At 42.0% G+C, this 15,703-nt stretch overlaps 1 protein-coding gene across 1 annotated transcript in view; it reads left to right on the top strand.

The window, feature by feature from the left end:
• DNAAF8 (dynein axonemal assembly factor 8) overlaps positions 1 to 15,703 on the top strand; it is a 100,954-nt gene that overhangs the window by 44,333 nt on the left and 40,918 nt on the right. Inside the window, exons 14-18 of the mRNA XM_085313746.1 lie at positions 3,909 to 4,025; positions 6,293 to 6,437; positions 8,729 to 9,041; positions 11,874 to 11,980; positions 15,216 to 15,370. Of these exons, the coding sequence (XP_085169872.1) occupies positions 3,909 to 4,025; positions 6,293 to 6,437; positions 8,729 to 9,041; positions 11,874 to 11,980; positions 15,216 to 15,370 (837 nt within the window). The remainder of the gene's footprint in view (positions 1 to 3,908; positions 4,026 to 6,292; positions 6,438 to 8,728; positions 9,042 to 11,873; positions 11,981 to 15,215; positions 15,371 to 15,703) is intronic.

Raw genomic sequence — 15,703 nt, 5'->3', positions numbered from 1 at the left:
CCCCTGCTGCCCCTGATGTATTCAGTGGAGTTGACAGAGAAAGGACGTACATATACAGAATTTGCAGCCTCTCTCTAGAGGTAATGGAGGATGCAGGCTCCAAAGGGGTTTGGGTGTTGTCCTATAACGATAATGGCTGAGCTAATTTTTGCATCAGATAACTYCTTGAGTGCAAGGGGATAAGACAGTGGAGTACACAGAGATTCCTCTTTCTGCAGTTTCTTCTTTCCTACCATGGCTGAGAAACATTCCTCAGCCTAGAAGACTCCAGTTACAACTTAAAATAGGTCRCCTGATAGCAAAAGCCATTTTTTTGTTGTCAGAACTGAGAACAGAATAAACTGTAAGCAAGAAGAAGAGAYATTAGATTTGGTCATATTTCTGTGTGATGGTTAAATATTCATGTTTTTGCAGTACACAGCTCCAGTGAAATGAAAGTTCCAGCCTTCTCTAAAATGTTCTTACTCTTGTTTTGCTCAATATTTTACAAGATGTTTTTGTTCTGCAGTGAATTTCCTTCTTATAACTGCTTGGTTTCATCTCAGCATGCTGTCTGAAACAAAGAATGGATCTGGGTTGTTTTTTACGATTTTTGAAAAATGATATATGTATTCAGTCCTAACTGTGGCACTAATCAGTCTTTTCCAGTGTCTTAAGGTAGTAGAAATCAGGATTTGTCTGCCAAAGAACAAAAAAGAGAAAGGATAATTATTGAGAAAAACAAAGGATGCCTTCAAATGTGGAATTATGGATGTGCCCTTTCCTTCCTCCTCTTTCTGATAGTGGTGATATGGATGGAGAGGATTTCAGTGCTAGAAGAAGCCCTACTTTCTTACAGCGGGCTCAGAAAGACTCACTCATGGAAATGGTTAAGATGGAGTGATCTCAGGCTTAAGCCAGAATATCCCCGGGGCTGTTTTATCTTCCACTGGCTGACTGTTGGGTGCCTTTCTATCCTGGCGTAATGCCTGTGCTGTGAGATGGGAGATTGTTACAATGCCCTGTGTCTGCAGAGTCTTAGAGAAGAAGTGTTTTCAGCCAGGTACTGAAGGCTGGACTCCCTCTGCCCTGTTCTGAGTGGTGCATGAGGGGGGAATCCCTTCTCGTCCCTGCCAAGATGCAGGTGAGCATTAAGCGGTGATCTGTCAGATAGTCTTGAAGAGACTTTCTCATTTGCTGTGTTTGCACAGAAGCTTTAAAATTATTACGATGTTGCTGGTGTAACTAAGAGAGGAACCAGCCCTGAGGTGAAATCAATATAATCCTCATGCCTTTCCTGTCTCTCAGTGTGGAACACTGAAAGATAGCACCAATGCAGCATAAAAATAAATGGCATCAAAATCAATATAATTTCAGTGAGAGTTAGGCCACTTAGCTGCCTTGGGGGCTCACTGGATGTTATATGCCAAACAGGGCTCATTCGTTACAAGTGCCTCTATGTGATTCTCTCATAAATGTATGGGAAAGTTCCATTATAAAGCATGCATTGCATAGGAAGGCAATGGCAGGATTCTTCCTCCCTTAGCACACTTTAGCTAGACTGGACAAAGCAGGGCTGTCATGCTGCAGTTGTCTTCGTAGCTGGTCTCACCCCTGAGGAAAAGGCTCTTCTGGAGAACTAATAAGACTTTTCTTGGTTAATTTTCTATTGCTTTTTGAAATCATGTTTAGGTTGGCTGCTGGAAAATACAGTCTGACAGATCATAGAAACAATTTCTGCAGGTTCCCTTGCTTCCCTAATAGGTATGGCCAGAACCCTGCTCTGATGGCGGGGAAGTGAGCCATGTGGCACGTGCCTAGGATGACAGCTACCCCAGCTCACACTATGGTATTACATATAAGTCAACTTTTACCTTGAATTTCCTAAGTTGTATCCTCTGTGTTGTGACTGGAGGAGGGTGATTGTAGTGAAGGTTTCTATAGAAATGTAGGCTAGATTCAGTCTGACCACAGTTGTCCCTTCTCTTATCTATCTTCTTGAAAGTTCATAGAATTAGGTTTCTCCAAGGAATAGCTTGAATATGTAGAAGACTGGAGTCTTGTTGCATTCCCATTTTGTAAGGCTTGTCTGGTCTCTCTCTGTGCTCACTGCACCATGCAACTATTGCATGCAGGAGCTGGCAGCAAATGCTGGAACTAGAGAGTGTCTTCCTATTTCTTTACATCAGTGATCTATTGCTTTTTCTATGATGGTATTTTCCACAGTAACCAAGTGTAAATATCACAAGCAGAGGCTAGTGAGCAATGGATTGCAGGAAAAAAAAATGGACAAATCCTTGAGAGCTGTCAAAACACTTACTTCCGTGGAGTTTTGTTAACTGAAACCAGGTGAAATGTCAAATCCCTAGTTTTGCTTCCAGGCAAATGTTCATGAAGCATAGGAAATGCAGGAAGGAGAAAACACAGGAGCTGCTGAAGCAGAAAGGAGCCATCAGATGTCAGAAGGGTTTTAATATTACTCAAGTTAATTTCTTTTTCTGGTTGTTGTTTTTAAATATCTGTAGAAAGGTGTGACGTGCCTATCATTTGCCCAGCAGCCCAGAAACATTCTCAGGTGACTGTGCAATTAAATGGTGTTATAGGAACCTCATAATCCAGAATGGGTGTTTTTTCATATAGTCAGTGTAGCCTCTATCTGTAATAAAAGTCTTAATCAGACTGTGTTGGAATTTAATTTCCTTTCCATGGTAAAGGTTTGATCAATGTCTGAAGAAAAACATGTGAGGTAGGACAGACTCAGTCCTGCAGTAAATTAAAGTCGAGACTTTAAAAACAGAGGAGCTACTCCAATTTACCCTACCTTTGCCAGTGTCCCAGTGCAGTGAATTCTGCTCAATGTGAAATCCGCATAAATGGATCTATGTTTCTGGAGTGCTCAGTAGTGGCGTAACTAAAACCATCGCTTTTTCCCTGAACCAGAACTTGGTGAGCATGACTTTCAAAAGCTGCGTTCATTTTGGTGCCGTGGCCTTGCTTACTAAGCGTGGAGTCGGAACAAATTCTCCTWAGTGACAAATCCTTAAACATCCTTAAATGTGCACGTGTGCAAGTTGCTTGCTTGGTGCTGAGACAGAGAAATGCCACACTTCCGTAATGCTGTGGCCTAAAGGCCAGTGTCTTTTGTGTAGATATGAGTATGTGGTGCAACAGGACTTGCAGATATGCCACTTGAGGTGACATAACACAGGAGAAACATACTATTTTTGTTACAGGCATGTAAAAATTCATACAAGTCTTTCCCTACCCCTACACTTTGGCTTATTAATAAGAGTATTCTCTTTACAAAGCCCTCTTTTGCCAGGTGGTCAGTCCCTTTTGCTTTCAAAGGAATTCCTTCTTGGTGACCTTCGAGCAACTTGTTGCTTACTTCAGCTCTTTATAGTCCTGCAAGATAGCTAAGGCCCTGACAYCAGTTCCACAAGGGGTCATATAAGCTTTTGAGCTTACCATAATTTATTTCTCTGACAYCATGTCTCAACACTGGTTGTTGTAAAACCTCCTCCTCCCCCTCCACCGGCTTATTCCTCCTTTTAAACAATGAACAAATAGTTACAATTTATTACAGTCAGCACAATCCCAAAGGATCAAGGCGCTCAAGCCGTTGGGCCCAATGCTGCAGTACGTTTGGCATATAACTCCAACTTGTGTCAGTGGGCACTGTGCATATCAGAGACCGTGGGACCGTTCAGCTTCTCAGGATGCTGTTGCAGATTCATGTTCTTGGGATATCATTTAATTGGAGCTAATGGAACAGATATAAAACAAGTGATGTGGTGACAACACTGGACTAATGAGACTAATCCATTATCACCTTGTATTCTCTCTATTAACTATACTATTTTTCTTTGCTCTTGATTTTGAGGGATCAAGATTACATGTAGATAAGAAATGTCCTTCATGCATTTCAGGCAGTGGAGAAGGTGTTTGCAATTCCAGCTGGGTTTYACTGGCAGACAGTAGAAACTGATGAAAAGTACTTCCCTAACAGCAGCGACATCGAAGCTAGCAGAGATACCGACACCGAGGTAAAAGAGGTCATTTCTGACTTGTGGAATGATGTGGGAAGTTGAGAGACGATTAAAAATGATCTGGAATAACTCAGTCCTTAGGTTTGGTACAAATACTAATCTTGAAGTATTTCTCACTCAGACTTAAACATATCAGCTAAACCTTTTATGTCACCAGTACTGATACGCTGATTGCTCATGTACATAGGTCATGTAAAATTAAACTATGACAGGTACTGGGTGAAGAAATTGCTACCACTAAAGCGCAAATCAGCAACAGTGGACAAATTTTGATAACTCAAATCCACATGTCTGCAAACCAATATGCTACACAACTTGTTTAAAAACTGGACTTAGAAACATGATAAAAGTTTCTGAAGCTTATGGTACTGTCTGCTTGAGTTGTAACTGTGTGTGTGTTGTATGAACAAACAGGAATTGATTCTACTTAGCTTAGCCTAGAAGAAGGGAAGGTTACGGTAATTTAAGTCGCATTTGCCTCAGTTTAAGCATGCATACCAAAATTTACTGGACTCCTACCCATGTATGCGAATTTGTTAACTGTAGTAACTCATTTTTCTTACCTCTTGCGCAACAGAGAACATAGCTGCTTAACTAGACAGAGTTCAATATCCTCTTAACATTGAATTATGAAGGTGCAGATACATTATGTTCTTCCTGAACATGCAGCAAGTTTGTTGCTGAGAATTGCTAGCAAGTGCCAGGCTTGCTCCTAGAAGATGCTCCAAGTCCAAAATTAGGATGTGAAGATACTCAGCACTTGGCACAGTCATAAAGTCTTTATTACAATTTCTCACCTTGCCTTTGGAGTGATACTACTTCTCACAGCAAGGGCAGGATGCTCTGGTAGGGACAGCAAACCAAGAGCTGAGACTAACAGCAAGGCAGAGCCAGTGACCTCCCTGGCAGGGGCGCAATTCCACCTTACCTGAGCAAGAGGAGGAGAGCAGGTCCAGCAGCAGTAACCAGAGTCAGCTAAGAGTCCAGTAACCACTGGCCTTGCAAGTCCATAGTGATGAGRGAAATCCAGAAAGTCTAGTCAGTAGGTTAGGATCAAGGCCAGAATCAGGCAGGTATGAGACTGGGCACAGACATACCTGCAGCCTAGCTCAGGGACCATGGCCAGGTGTCTGAGCTTACAAGCAGCTCAGGAGACAGGTCCCTGCCAAGGTTTCTCAACACTGGACAGCTGCATTTTCAAAGTTGGCTTTGAACCTAGGCAGCCAAATCCCCAGGGGCAGGGGAATAAACTCGAAACCCTCATAGCAGCTGCAGAAAAATCCTTCTTTACTGGCTGTTATGAACAATAGGTTAATATCAGGAGAGTAGAACTAGATAAATATAAAGAAACAGAGCTTTTATTCCTAGTTAGACTACTTTTTTATGATTTGAGCAGATTTATAACTTCATTTATCATGATGTTATAAGCCTCATTATGTGTTTATGGACGAGTAGCATTTCATTTGAAGTGTCCAGCAATGATGAATTCATTTGGCATTCAGTGCAGCAGTAAAGCTCCTTGCTAGAGATAGCGCTATGTGTCTCTACAGACAGGAGAACCGTGCACAAATCTGAGGCCAGTACAGTCATTTTTGCCTGATCTGCAGCTAGACAATTTATTACCCGCAGAGTATCATGCACCACACAGCTTCCTGACATAAAGCATGTGCTTCTTGAAACAATACATTTCTTCTGATGGGAAAGTGCAGAACTCAGGATGATTTACTTCCCTTTTGGGTAGTTAGATTCAATATGTGTCAGAGTGTATCTTCCTGTACACGAAGATGAGCTGAATTGGATTAATCTGGAAAAGTAGATTTCAAAATACAAATTAGTGACAGTACCATTGATGTCTGCTGTTCAATTCTTTTCTTACGTTGATTTTGGCACTTCTGTAGGTATAAAGAAACAACCAGTTGGCCTATCATTATTTGACCGTGTTTCAGTAACACACACTGTTAAACAGCAGGATTGATACATTCCATTTTCTGCGCAGAGAGCTTTCAGCATTTTACTAGTAGGTTTATGTGACAAAAGGCACAATTTTATTATTATTAGTAGATTATTATTATGCTCCAGTCTGAGGCTAAAAGCCTACTGTACTCAACTGCATATAAACATCAATGAAAAGAAAGCCTCTGTGTGGCKCTTACAGTATAGATAAGGTAATAGGAATTAAAGGTGAGGAGAGAGATACAGCTGTGTGAATCATTGTGGGCTTGGAAGCGTTTGGCTCATTTCTCCAATGTGCTCTTGCCGTTCAGGTTGCTATGGTATTGCTGTTTGAAACTCTGTTCCGAAGTCCCCTAGCTATCCATCACATGTTACAGCTGGTTCTCAGTTCTGGTTTGGATATCTGTGGACTCCGCCTGCTCTATCCTCAGCATGATGTGCTGCTCTCTAGCTCAGGTGAGGTCTAGTTTTCCTTCTGAGATTACACTATGTAATAATACTAAGGTGAAGGTGGAGATCTGGATTTGCACTAAGTTGAAGACCCACATGGTACTGTGAGCATRAGGAAGAGGATATCAGATTTATAGTTTGATACAATTTATCAATGYCCTTATCATTTCTTTTAGCAATAATAAGATGTTATCTGGGCTTTTCTTTCTGTCTGTTCCCACTGTTGAATATCCATGAGTTGTATTTCTAACTCTGGATATCTTTGTGTCTCAGGCCTCTTTAGTTGTTGTTCCTGCGCATAGATTTCCCAGACTGTGCTGCTCTTAGCTGCAAGGTTATGTTTATGTGGGTTAAATATGCTAATTTACCTCCTACTGATTTTCCTGGAGGTTTCAGTTACAGAGAAACCAGCCTCTCTTCTTCAGTTCCCCCATTACCTGTGGATCTTCAGTCCTTCCTTGTCCTTTAGGAGCACTAAAAAAGAAYCTTACCTAAAAGAAGATAATTGATCTAGCCATCCCCTAATTGCGCTGGATGATAAGCCATCACCAAAATGTCWCAGTTTGCCTATAGAAGATGGCCTGAGATGAGTCATTGAGAAGATAAGGCCAAACAAAAAGGTCATGGGTCTCTGAAGTTAAATTCCTAAGCCTTTAACATTAGAAACCAATTATTTGCAAATAGTGGCCTGTACTACTCAGGTGTTCAGTTTCTCTATTTGTGAAACAAAGATAATAAAACCTGTCTCAAAGTGTGTGTTGAATAGCATTAATTGCTAATGCAATAAAACTCTAGAACAACAGCCATTGCATTATCTGCAAAATGTGGAGATTGCCTCTGCAGTATGGCTACTTTCTTTTAAGCCAAGGAGTTCTCCTGGAAGGCTTTCATATGACATCAAATCATGTATATATCTAATCTGTTTCTCTTGGGGAAGGTTATGGTTAGACTGAGAGAAACAAGTTTTCTTCTGCTTAGACAGAAGATGAGTGAAGACCAGCTTAATCAGAGAAAAAATCTGCAGTCTTCTTGCCCCCTTTTTACACTAGAAAACAGTAGGAGCAGACTGGCTCAGAAATGTGATTGCAGTTGCAGTTATCTCAGCACTGTGTGCATATTACATTCATACTGATAGCTGGAGAGATGAAAAAGGACTTCAGAAATGAATAAGAAAACCATAAAATCACCAGTCATTAAGAGAAGACAGGCAGCAGATCTGCTTCAGTGCTTTGTACCCTGCGCGTTATTTAGGAACACTTCATATGAAGGAACAATTCATTTGAGCTGAGAACTGCTATGCATGTCTGTAAATTGCATTTTTACCCCTAGCTCGAAAACTTTAAAATGATGAGTTTAAATATTTACTGACAGTTTCTCCATTATCTACCTGTTCTGGAGATCTTTTGTTCTGGCTTCTGATTCTTATGGAACAAATGATGTAACAATATGTTTAAACCCCAGAGCAGAGAATGACCCACCTTGCCTCTGACACCTACAGTAGGAACTGTGAAGGATCGAAACGTACTCTTTTTTTTATGTTTTTATTTATTGGACCCCAACTATACTGACAGTAGACACGGAGAAGTACTTACCAGAGATGTAGGAGAAGGCTGTTGCAGGACATAAGGGAAGGCAGAGTTCATGTCATGGCAGGGAAATAAAAGCAGGTAATTAAATACACTGTGTGTAATGATATCTTCAGACAAGTAAAATCTGTGTTTGATCCAGGAGGAAATAAATTGGAAAAGATGTGCATAGCTTTTCAGTTTGTGATCCCTTTCTGTTTTTTCCCCTTGTCTGATGAAAATTACAGAAGACATCMCTCTCCTCAAGCCCAGATTCTTGCCCTGTCTCCCCTTCAATCCTACCAGCCTTCCTTGTGGGTCTGAACAAGATATGGCACAAGAAGTTAAAAAGTATTGCCTTCTATCAGTTGCTCTGCAGTAACTACTACTGTGCATCCCCTTCCCCACAGCAGATGTGAAGCAACATACTCCTTTTTCTTTGACAGATAAACTACCTTGAATTATTTCAGATTTACCGTGAGGTAAAAACGTACAGCTGGTTACCAGCATAACACCCTCAGGATAGGTAACTATAGGTTATTTTGTTTTAATCCAGCATGACAAAGCAAAAGTCTCCTTAGATGGGTAAATAAGCTATCACCTTGGCAAAATATAATGGGAATGGAATTACTGATAAACTGTCACTTGAGAATGATCTGAAAAGAGCCCTTGAAAGGAATGAATGAGCTTGGAGCACCAYGCTTTAGTCACACCTGTGTTTATTTTTCACAGAAAAACTGCCTTCTTCCTATACTCCAGAGACTGGCAAGATGCCACCTGTGCTGGCATTAGGCACAAGAGGGCTTAAAGCACGCAGCACCTTGCAGAACATCATGGGACCATCTGACCCACAGCTGGCCAGTGTGACAGATTGCACTTCCATCAATGCCCTCTACTGCAGGAGCCAAGCGGAGCCTCTTGCATACCTGCCGCACCTGGACAGCYGTGTGCACAGGGAGTTATGCCTCTGGTTTGGAGGGAGAGCTGTGGGTGCAGCACTGCATGTTGGTGCCATGAATCTGGCTTGCAGATACGACAAAGCAAGGTGATGGCCCTCGCCTGCATGTTTCTGAGCTATTGCAGTTCTCCCAGAAGGAGTGTGTCGTGGAGACCAGGCAGCCAAATGGCTAGTGTCCTTAGTCTTTATATGTCAACCATTAGCAAAGGGACTCAGTGAACCAGAGTGCAGCATGGGAGCATCTGTCTTATTTCTGCATTTCCAGATGAGTTACTACAGTTTGTGAAAGTCCTTTCACAGGGCTGTCTCCTCTGCAACAGGTGATACATATGCCAAGGTGTCGGGCATGGGACTCACACAGTTGTCTCTCATCAGTTGTTTTCTGGCCTGTATCATACATTTGCAACACCTGCTCTTGGACCTTCTGTGGCAGATATGGCTGATTAGCCTGATCTGAGACTTCCTCTAGCTGTGCCTGGAGCTAGAGAAAGGCTGGAAGGTTGTGTGCCACTGGGGGGCTTTTTGTCAGAACTCCTGGTGTCCAGGAATGGCTTTGCTCTGWGTCACTTTCATATCAAATGACTGGACCCTGGGAGTTTCAGATTGAAAAGATTCTTTGAAGGAATCAGACAAAAGTATGTGAAAATGAAGAGTGGCTTAGAAAATCTTAATGCTAGCAATCAGCATGAGAAGCATAATTTAGGAATTGATGGCATAGCAACAGGGTGTCATAAAGTGTTAGGAACAAGTGAGATTCAGGAGTCAGGAATCTAGCTCTCAGATGGAGCTGGATACAGCTGCAGAGTGAATCGGGCTGTTAAGCAGCTATTACTCTATCATGCAACCTAGAGCACGTGTGCTGGGTAGTGCTACAGGGAGGAGGACTACAGCCCCTAAGGCCTTCTGTTAAATCCATTTCTAAGATGCCCAAAATCTAGCTCATGAGTTTTATTCTTAAACTTCTTGGTTTGTAACACTGATGTTAGGCTGCCAGAAAGTCTGCTCTTGGCCTTACTCAGTAGAGCAGATTTGCATCAGGGAAGAGCTGGAAAAAGGAGAAAAACTTCTGTTCAGCTTTGTGGAAGCCAGTACTAAGCAGTCCTTGCACATCATCTCCCCCCTGCAAAGGGGCAGAAAGAAGGCTGGGTGAGTTGCCTGGAGGCTCTTGCATCACTCACTCCTAGCACTTTTTCCAAAGCTGTCTGGGGCTTTTCCATGATGAAGATGAGTACTTTCTGCAGCATAATACAATCTCATCCCTTCCTGGGAATCCTACGGTTTCCTAGGCTGAGACTCAGACATAAGAATCCAGGAAGCTCATTTAATGTGTAAACAAAGGGCTCTGCTGTGCTCAGATATCCTTTTCTTCAAACTGTTACAAAGAAGGATCAGAGTACACTGGCCTGTAGAGGGAAGAGAAGAGCTACTTGTCTTCTGTTGGCTTCTGACAGACATCTCTCTGGCTGTTCCAAGCAGGAATGGAGCTGCTGTGGTTTGAAACACTTGTTTTACAGTGTTTCATGAAAAGCTTTGGCTTAGGGCTGCAAGGAAGTTCCACTGATCAGGAGAACATGAAACTAGAGAATGCCTGTCCCTGGCTGTCGAGTTTGTCACACAGGCCTGTGTATGATGTGGGATACTAGCCTCTATATTGGGATTTTCAGACCCTGGGCATCTCCTTTTAATATTACTGAACTGAATAAAYGATGCTGTAGTGAAACTCCACTGCCGAAAGCCCAAGCAGCATCCATGCACCTACAAGTTCTGGACAGGTTTTTAAAGACTGCCACTTTATTGGTGGCATCAGGCTGGAGTTTAAGTAATCTKCAGTCCTTGTGGTACTTTCTGCAGAGAGGCAAAGCATACTCATAGAATTAATCTGATGCTCAGATAGAGATTCCCCTTCATCGGGAAACTCTGACACACAAGTTGTGTGCCAGAGTTCATTTCTGCATGACCATGTAACAGTGACTCTCATCATTTTTACTTTTAAGATTTGAAAACATTGGTTTGAGAAGGTTTTGTTCTTTTTTTTTTTCTCTCCTTCTTTTTTTCCCTTGTGATGGTTTTCCTGTTACAAAAGATGATGCRTTATGCTACTTTAGTATAACCAGCCAGTCTAGAGAGGTGCTGCATTCTGAATAATGCACTTCTCATTCTTAATGCTGGTAATTTCATCCATTGGGAGACCAGAATACAAACTGCATGCCAGTTTTCAGTTTTTCAGATTTCACTTGCAAACATCAGCAGCTTTTTTTGGTCTACTAGGAGTAAACAAGCAGGATGTATTCCAGGCTASTCAGTGGCAAAGGATGAGGCAGGCAGGTTTGCCTGAACAGTCTGCACTTCACAGACTTAGTCAAACTGTTTCACAGACTGTTGTTTGTGTTACTGTCAGTCCCTGGCCTGCAGGACCACAGCTTATATTCACCATGCCATCATTTGGACCTTTCAGGTGTGCAGGAATGCTGTAGATGTTTCACTGCCCTTAAACATCTCTGCCAGGCTTGGTAGTGCCCGTTGTGAACGTGAAATGCCAGAGAAGTATCATGATAGCTTTAAAACTGCTTAAACTCTGACTGAAGAACCAAAAGTGAATAGCAACTAAGATATATATTCAGATGGGAAAAACTTTGATAATACAGCCTGATGTATTGCTTGATTCCTAGATTTCCTTGCCAAGCTGGCCACTTTGCATTAGCTACTTTTAATTGAACATGGAGAGCCTCTGAGGAGTAATATAGAAAAATAATCAGAGAGACACCTTGATGTAGCTCATGTCACAGATAAGGGAATGAAATGTTTTTCCAGTAAAGCATTTTTATCAGAGAAGTTTCCATGGTCCTAGGTTTGTTGCAGAAAGTGTGTTAGAGTTAGAATCTGGCATGATAACTTCTAATATTTACTGTTTTTCTCTAGGCCTCAGAGTCCTTCATCAAGTAAAGCAGAAGCTGAGGAAGAAAACGTTCATCTGCAGGGCAYGGTGCTGTCTCAACCTCCAGCAACACTTGTGGCAACCACAAAAGGTCACTGATAGGGAACAAACATTGAGGTTTTACAATGCTCCTTCACTGATATTATTTCCTTACTCCAGCCCACCAGTTTCAGGAAATTTGTCTCTCTGGATTTCCGGTGTTGTAACCTGGCCAGGAGCCAGAAATGAATTTGTAGTGAATCACTATTGCCTAAAGTGAAGGGACAGAGAAGTGTTATCATCAGCTTGTCCTCCCCATGGGAGTAGCTGCTAGAGTCCTGTAGGCTGCTTAAATTTCACTGAAGGATATTAAAAAAAAAAAAAAAGAAAGAAAGAAAGAAAGAAGAAAAGAAAAACAAACAAAAAAACCCCCAGAAAATTTCTACTTATAGGGGCGTGTTTATCAAGAAAACATTTATGCGAAGAGCTAACAGAACAGTATCCTGAACTGCATGTTTGTCTAATTACTGATCATCTACCTTTACTGGTCAGGAGGTGAATATAATCATCACAGGATATGAAATAGTTCAGACTTCACTCAGGCCAGAGTGAAGAGACTACCCCCACTGGAAATGAAAACATTTTATAGAGTTAATATTAACTGGCTTTCACCTGGCTTCTCTGTCCAAATTCCCCCTTTTCCTTTGTGGGAGTAGTCTTCCAGTATCTGAATTCCTGCTTGGTAGCAAGCTGACTGTTCATGGGRAACCTGCCAAAGCATGCAGGCCTTACAGGCTAAGAAAGACCTATGTGATATGAGGGTGTCTAATGTAGATGGGCCAACGTACTGGCAATCTTTTCTAGCTGAGCCTCTCTACAGTGGGATCTCTCTAAAGCACAAGTGATTTTGAGGCAGTGCTACTAGAGCATTGCTATTCTGTTTCTACTCCCACAAGTGAGGATATTTCCACAGGAAAAAAAAATGAAGGTATGGAAGCTCAGCAGCTGTCAGGGAGAAGATGGCAAGAGGAAAATAGGGTTGCACTAGCCTAGAAAAAAGAAACGTAAAATTAAATTGCCAAAGGAAAGAAAGTATGAGAAAAGAATGCAGGCATAAACCCAAAACAGGAAAGGAAGAGAAAATGACAGAGAGGATGACAGAAAAAAAGAGAATTAAAAAGGAAAGACAGGAAATTCTTACCTTTGAGCTACACTCATTGGTATAAGTGGGCATTTTAACTCAAGTAGCTTGGCAGGCAGCCATTGGTTCTATGTTACTTGGGATTGGTATTGATGGCAGCTGGTTGCTGCTGATGAAATGAGTCATATTTTCTGCCTCCCCTTCCTTTTATGGCCATTAATGATTCACATTTGATGTGGGCTGCTGAGTTACACCACACCACGTTCCATCTGTATTTGGGCTCAGGAAGTCACTTCCAAGCTCTGCTCCTCAGATAGATAACTGTGTCATGACTCTGAAAAGCTGGCCTGGGAGCAGAAACTGTATTAGGGGTGTTAAGGAACGGAAACGTTCACTGACTCCTTCTGTCAGGTCTCCGGCAGCTCCTCTGGGAGAAAAGAAGATATATCCACACAGAGCATGCAGAACAAATACACTGCTGCTCCTGCCAGATATATCTGCCCCCTCACAGTAAGCTAAGCTTTACTGACCCTAGGAAATATGATTGTTGATTTGGGATATGTATATGTGAAATACATTTTTTTTAAGTGTTAGCAACTAGAGAGGGGCAAAATTCTTACCACCTGCAACCTTGAGTTTTGACAGTTCATGTATAATGGATGTGGCACTAATGTCAGTCTGGCTCAGAACATGCAAAATTAAAGCTATATAGAAATTTTAAGTAAAAATACTCTGCCTGCCCCATCCTTCATAAAAAACACMAGCTTTCCCTTCTTCTTTTGCCATGGCTTTGAAATAGCAGGCTAGGGCCTGGTCTAGTTCTTAGGGGACAGATATCCATATCACAAAGTTCATAGCTACAGGAAAACATTCACTGTTGACAGTTTTAGCCAAGAAGCCAAGTATAATTGGGGCACAGAGACTAAAATGCTTCCAACCTCATTATATAATTTTGTCATAGCTAGAGAAAGGTATCAGGGCAATGAAGAGGAAGCCCACGTAGAAGGGATACTCAGTACATACCTTCTCAGAGCTCTTTCTTGATAGTTTATGGAGATCTGAATGTACACTGTGGACTAGAACAGTATAATACTGAAAGCAGTAGTGAGAGCAGAGACCAAGGGTAGGATTAGAACAAATCAGGGACCTCAGGTAGATTAGAGGCTTCAGGAAAAAGCCTTGAGCAATGTCCTGTACCTCAGATGGGGCTTAGACACTACTCGGGAGGTCTCATTTGCTTTCTCCTGAGTATGCTAATAGTGTGCGTTGCCACCCTGTTGGCATTGAGTTTGCAGCTCCTGCTTAGTCTATAGTAGTCTACAAGTCCAAGGTTCTAACCTAACAAACTTCACTGTTTCTACAGCCTTATCTACCGGGATAAGGGATGTAAGCAGAATGTGGGCAGCCAGCCCCATGTATAAGGCTAAAATGAAAACCATGTGGAGAGAGCAGGCTAGTGTTATCATGGTACCGAGGTCAGGAAGTGTGAAGCCACAGATGGTACCAAACTGAAGAGTGGGTGAGGTCATGATCAGGGGCTGGTCCAAAGATTCAGGAGCCTGTGCTATAAGGCAGGCTCTGGGATGGACATAAGACAGGACTAAGGAAGGAATGAGAGGAAGCAGAAGGTAGTGCTGAAGAAGATTGTAGAGGGTAGCTACAGACAAGAACCACCAGTAAGAGCAGAGAGGAATGGTGCGATTGCATCATCTATTTTATAGTGGATAAGCCACTAGTTAGTTGTCTTGGCCTCATTTAGCTACTTGCCAGCATGGCCAGGATTGTCAGATCCATAGGCTTTAAGGGAACTGACTGCTGTCAGATTGCTGCTTATAGTTGTAATGGCCCAAATAGAGTCTGGCATGGGCTGACACATGGCTGTCACATGAACTGAGGACATAGACAGCTAGATAGATACTTAGAAGATAGATGAATAGCTCATAGATAGCTAGATTGACCTGATGAGCCAGACTGACTGCAATAGGTGATTCATAAAGAGATTATTAATGTTGCCATAAGCTTTTTTTGTCCYCATTTGGCCTCTGATAGCTGCCATTATGGGCTGGATAGAGCGCATCATAAAATGTGGTGTCACCATTTGGGATGTGTTTCAAATTGGACCTGGCCACTGTGCGAGTTTCCTTGTGTTGATATCACAGATTCTGTGGAAATAATATGCTGCTTTTCTTACCCTCTTTTGATCTAGGGGACGTCATTTTGTTGGTGTCACCTGTGGTATCTCCTCATGCATATGGTAATGTGATTTCAGTCTGTACTCATCGGGGGTTTGTTCTGCAAGGAACCAGACAGCTGCTGCTTTCACCCAAGCAAGCCGTTGTGCTGAGCATGACAACAAGTCAGGTACCGGACAGAGCACAGCGTACTTATATACTTTGGGTTACCAGTTGTTCTGAAACTTTTTATGCTGCCATACTGAGCAAAGTTAATTCTAATATTAACTTCTTGAAAGAATCCCTGATTTTGACATGGTTTCTTTGAAATTTGGCCTTCCAGGATATCACGTCCTAAGATTTAAAAAATTATAACCAAAACTTTCAGATTAAGTTTGTGACATTGCTCTGTTCAGTGCCTTTTCAGTACTTTCCCTCAATATGGTGTAATTGCATTGGGAAACTCAYTTTACAATCCTGTCTCAATTTGCAAGTATGAAAGCGTTTTCCTCAAAGCCAGCAA

Source organism: Rhea americana, unplaced genomic scaffold (genome assembly GCF_003343005.1).
Source record: "Rhea americana isolate MKP2758 unplaced genomic scaffold, rheAme1 scaffold_394, whole genome shotgun sequence".
Lineage (NCBI taxonomy): Eukaryota > Metazoa > Chordata > Aves > Rheiformes > Rheidae > Rhea > Rhea americana.
Note: the sequence above shows the minus strand (reverse complement) of the source record. Positions and strands in the feature narration are given on the sequence as shown.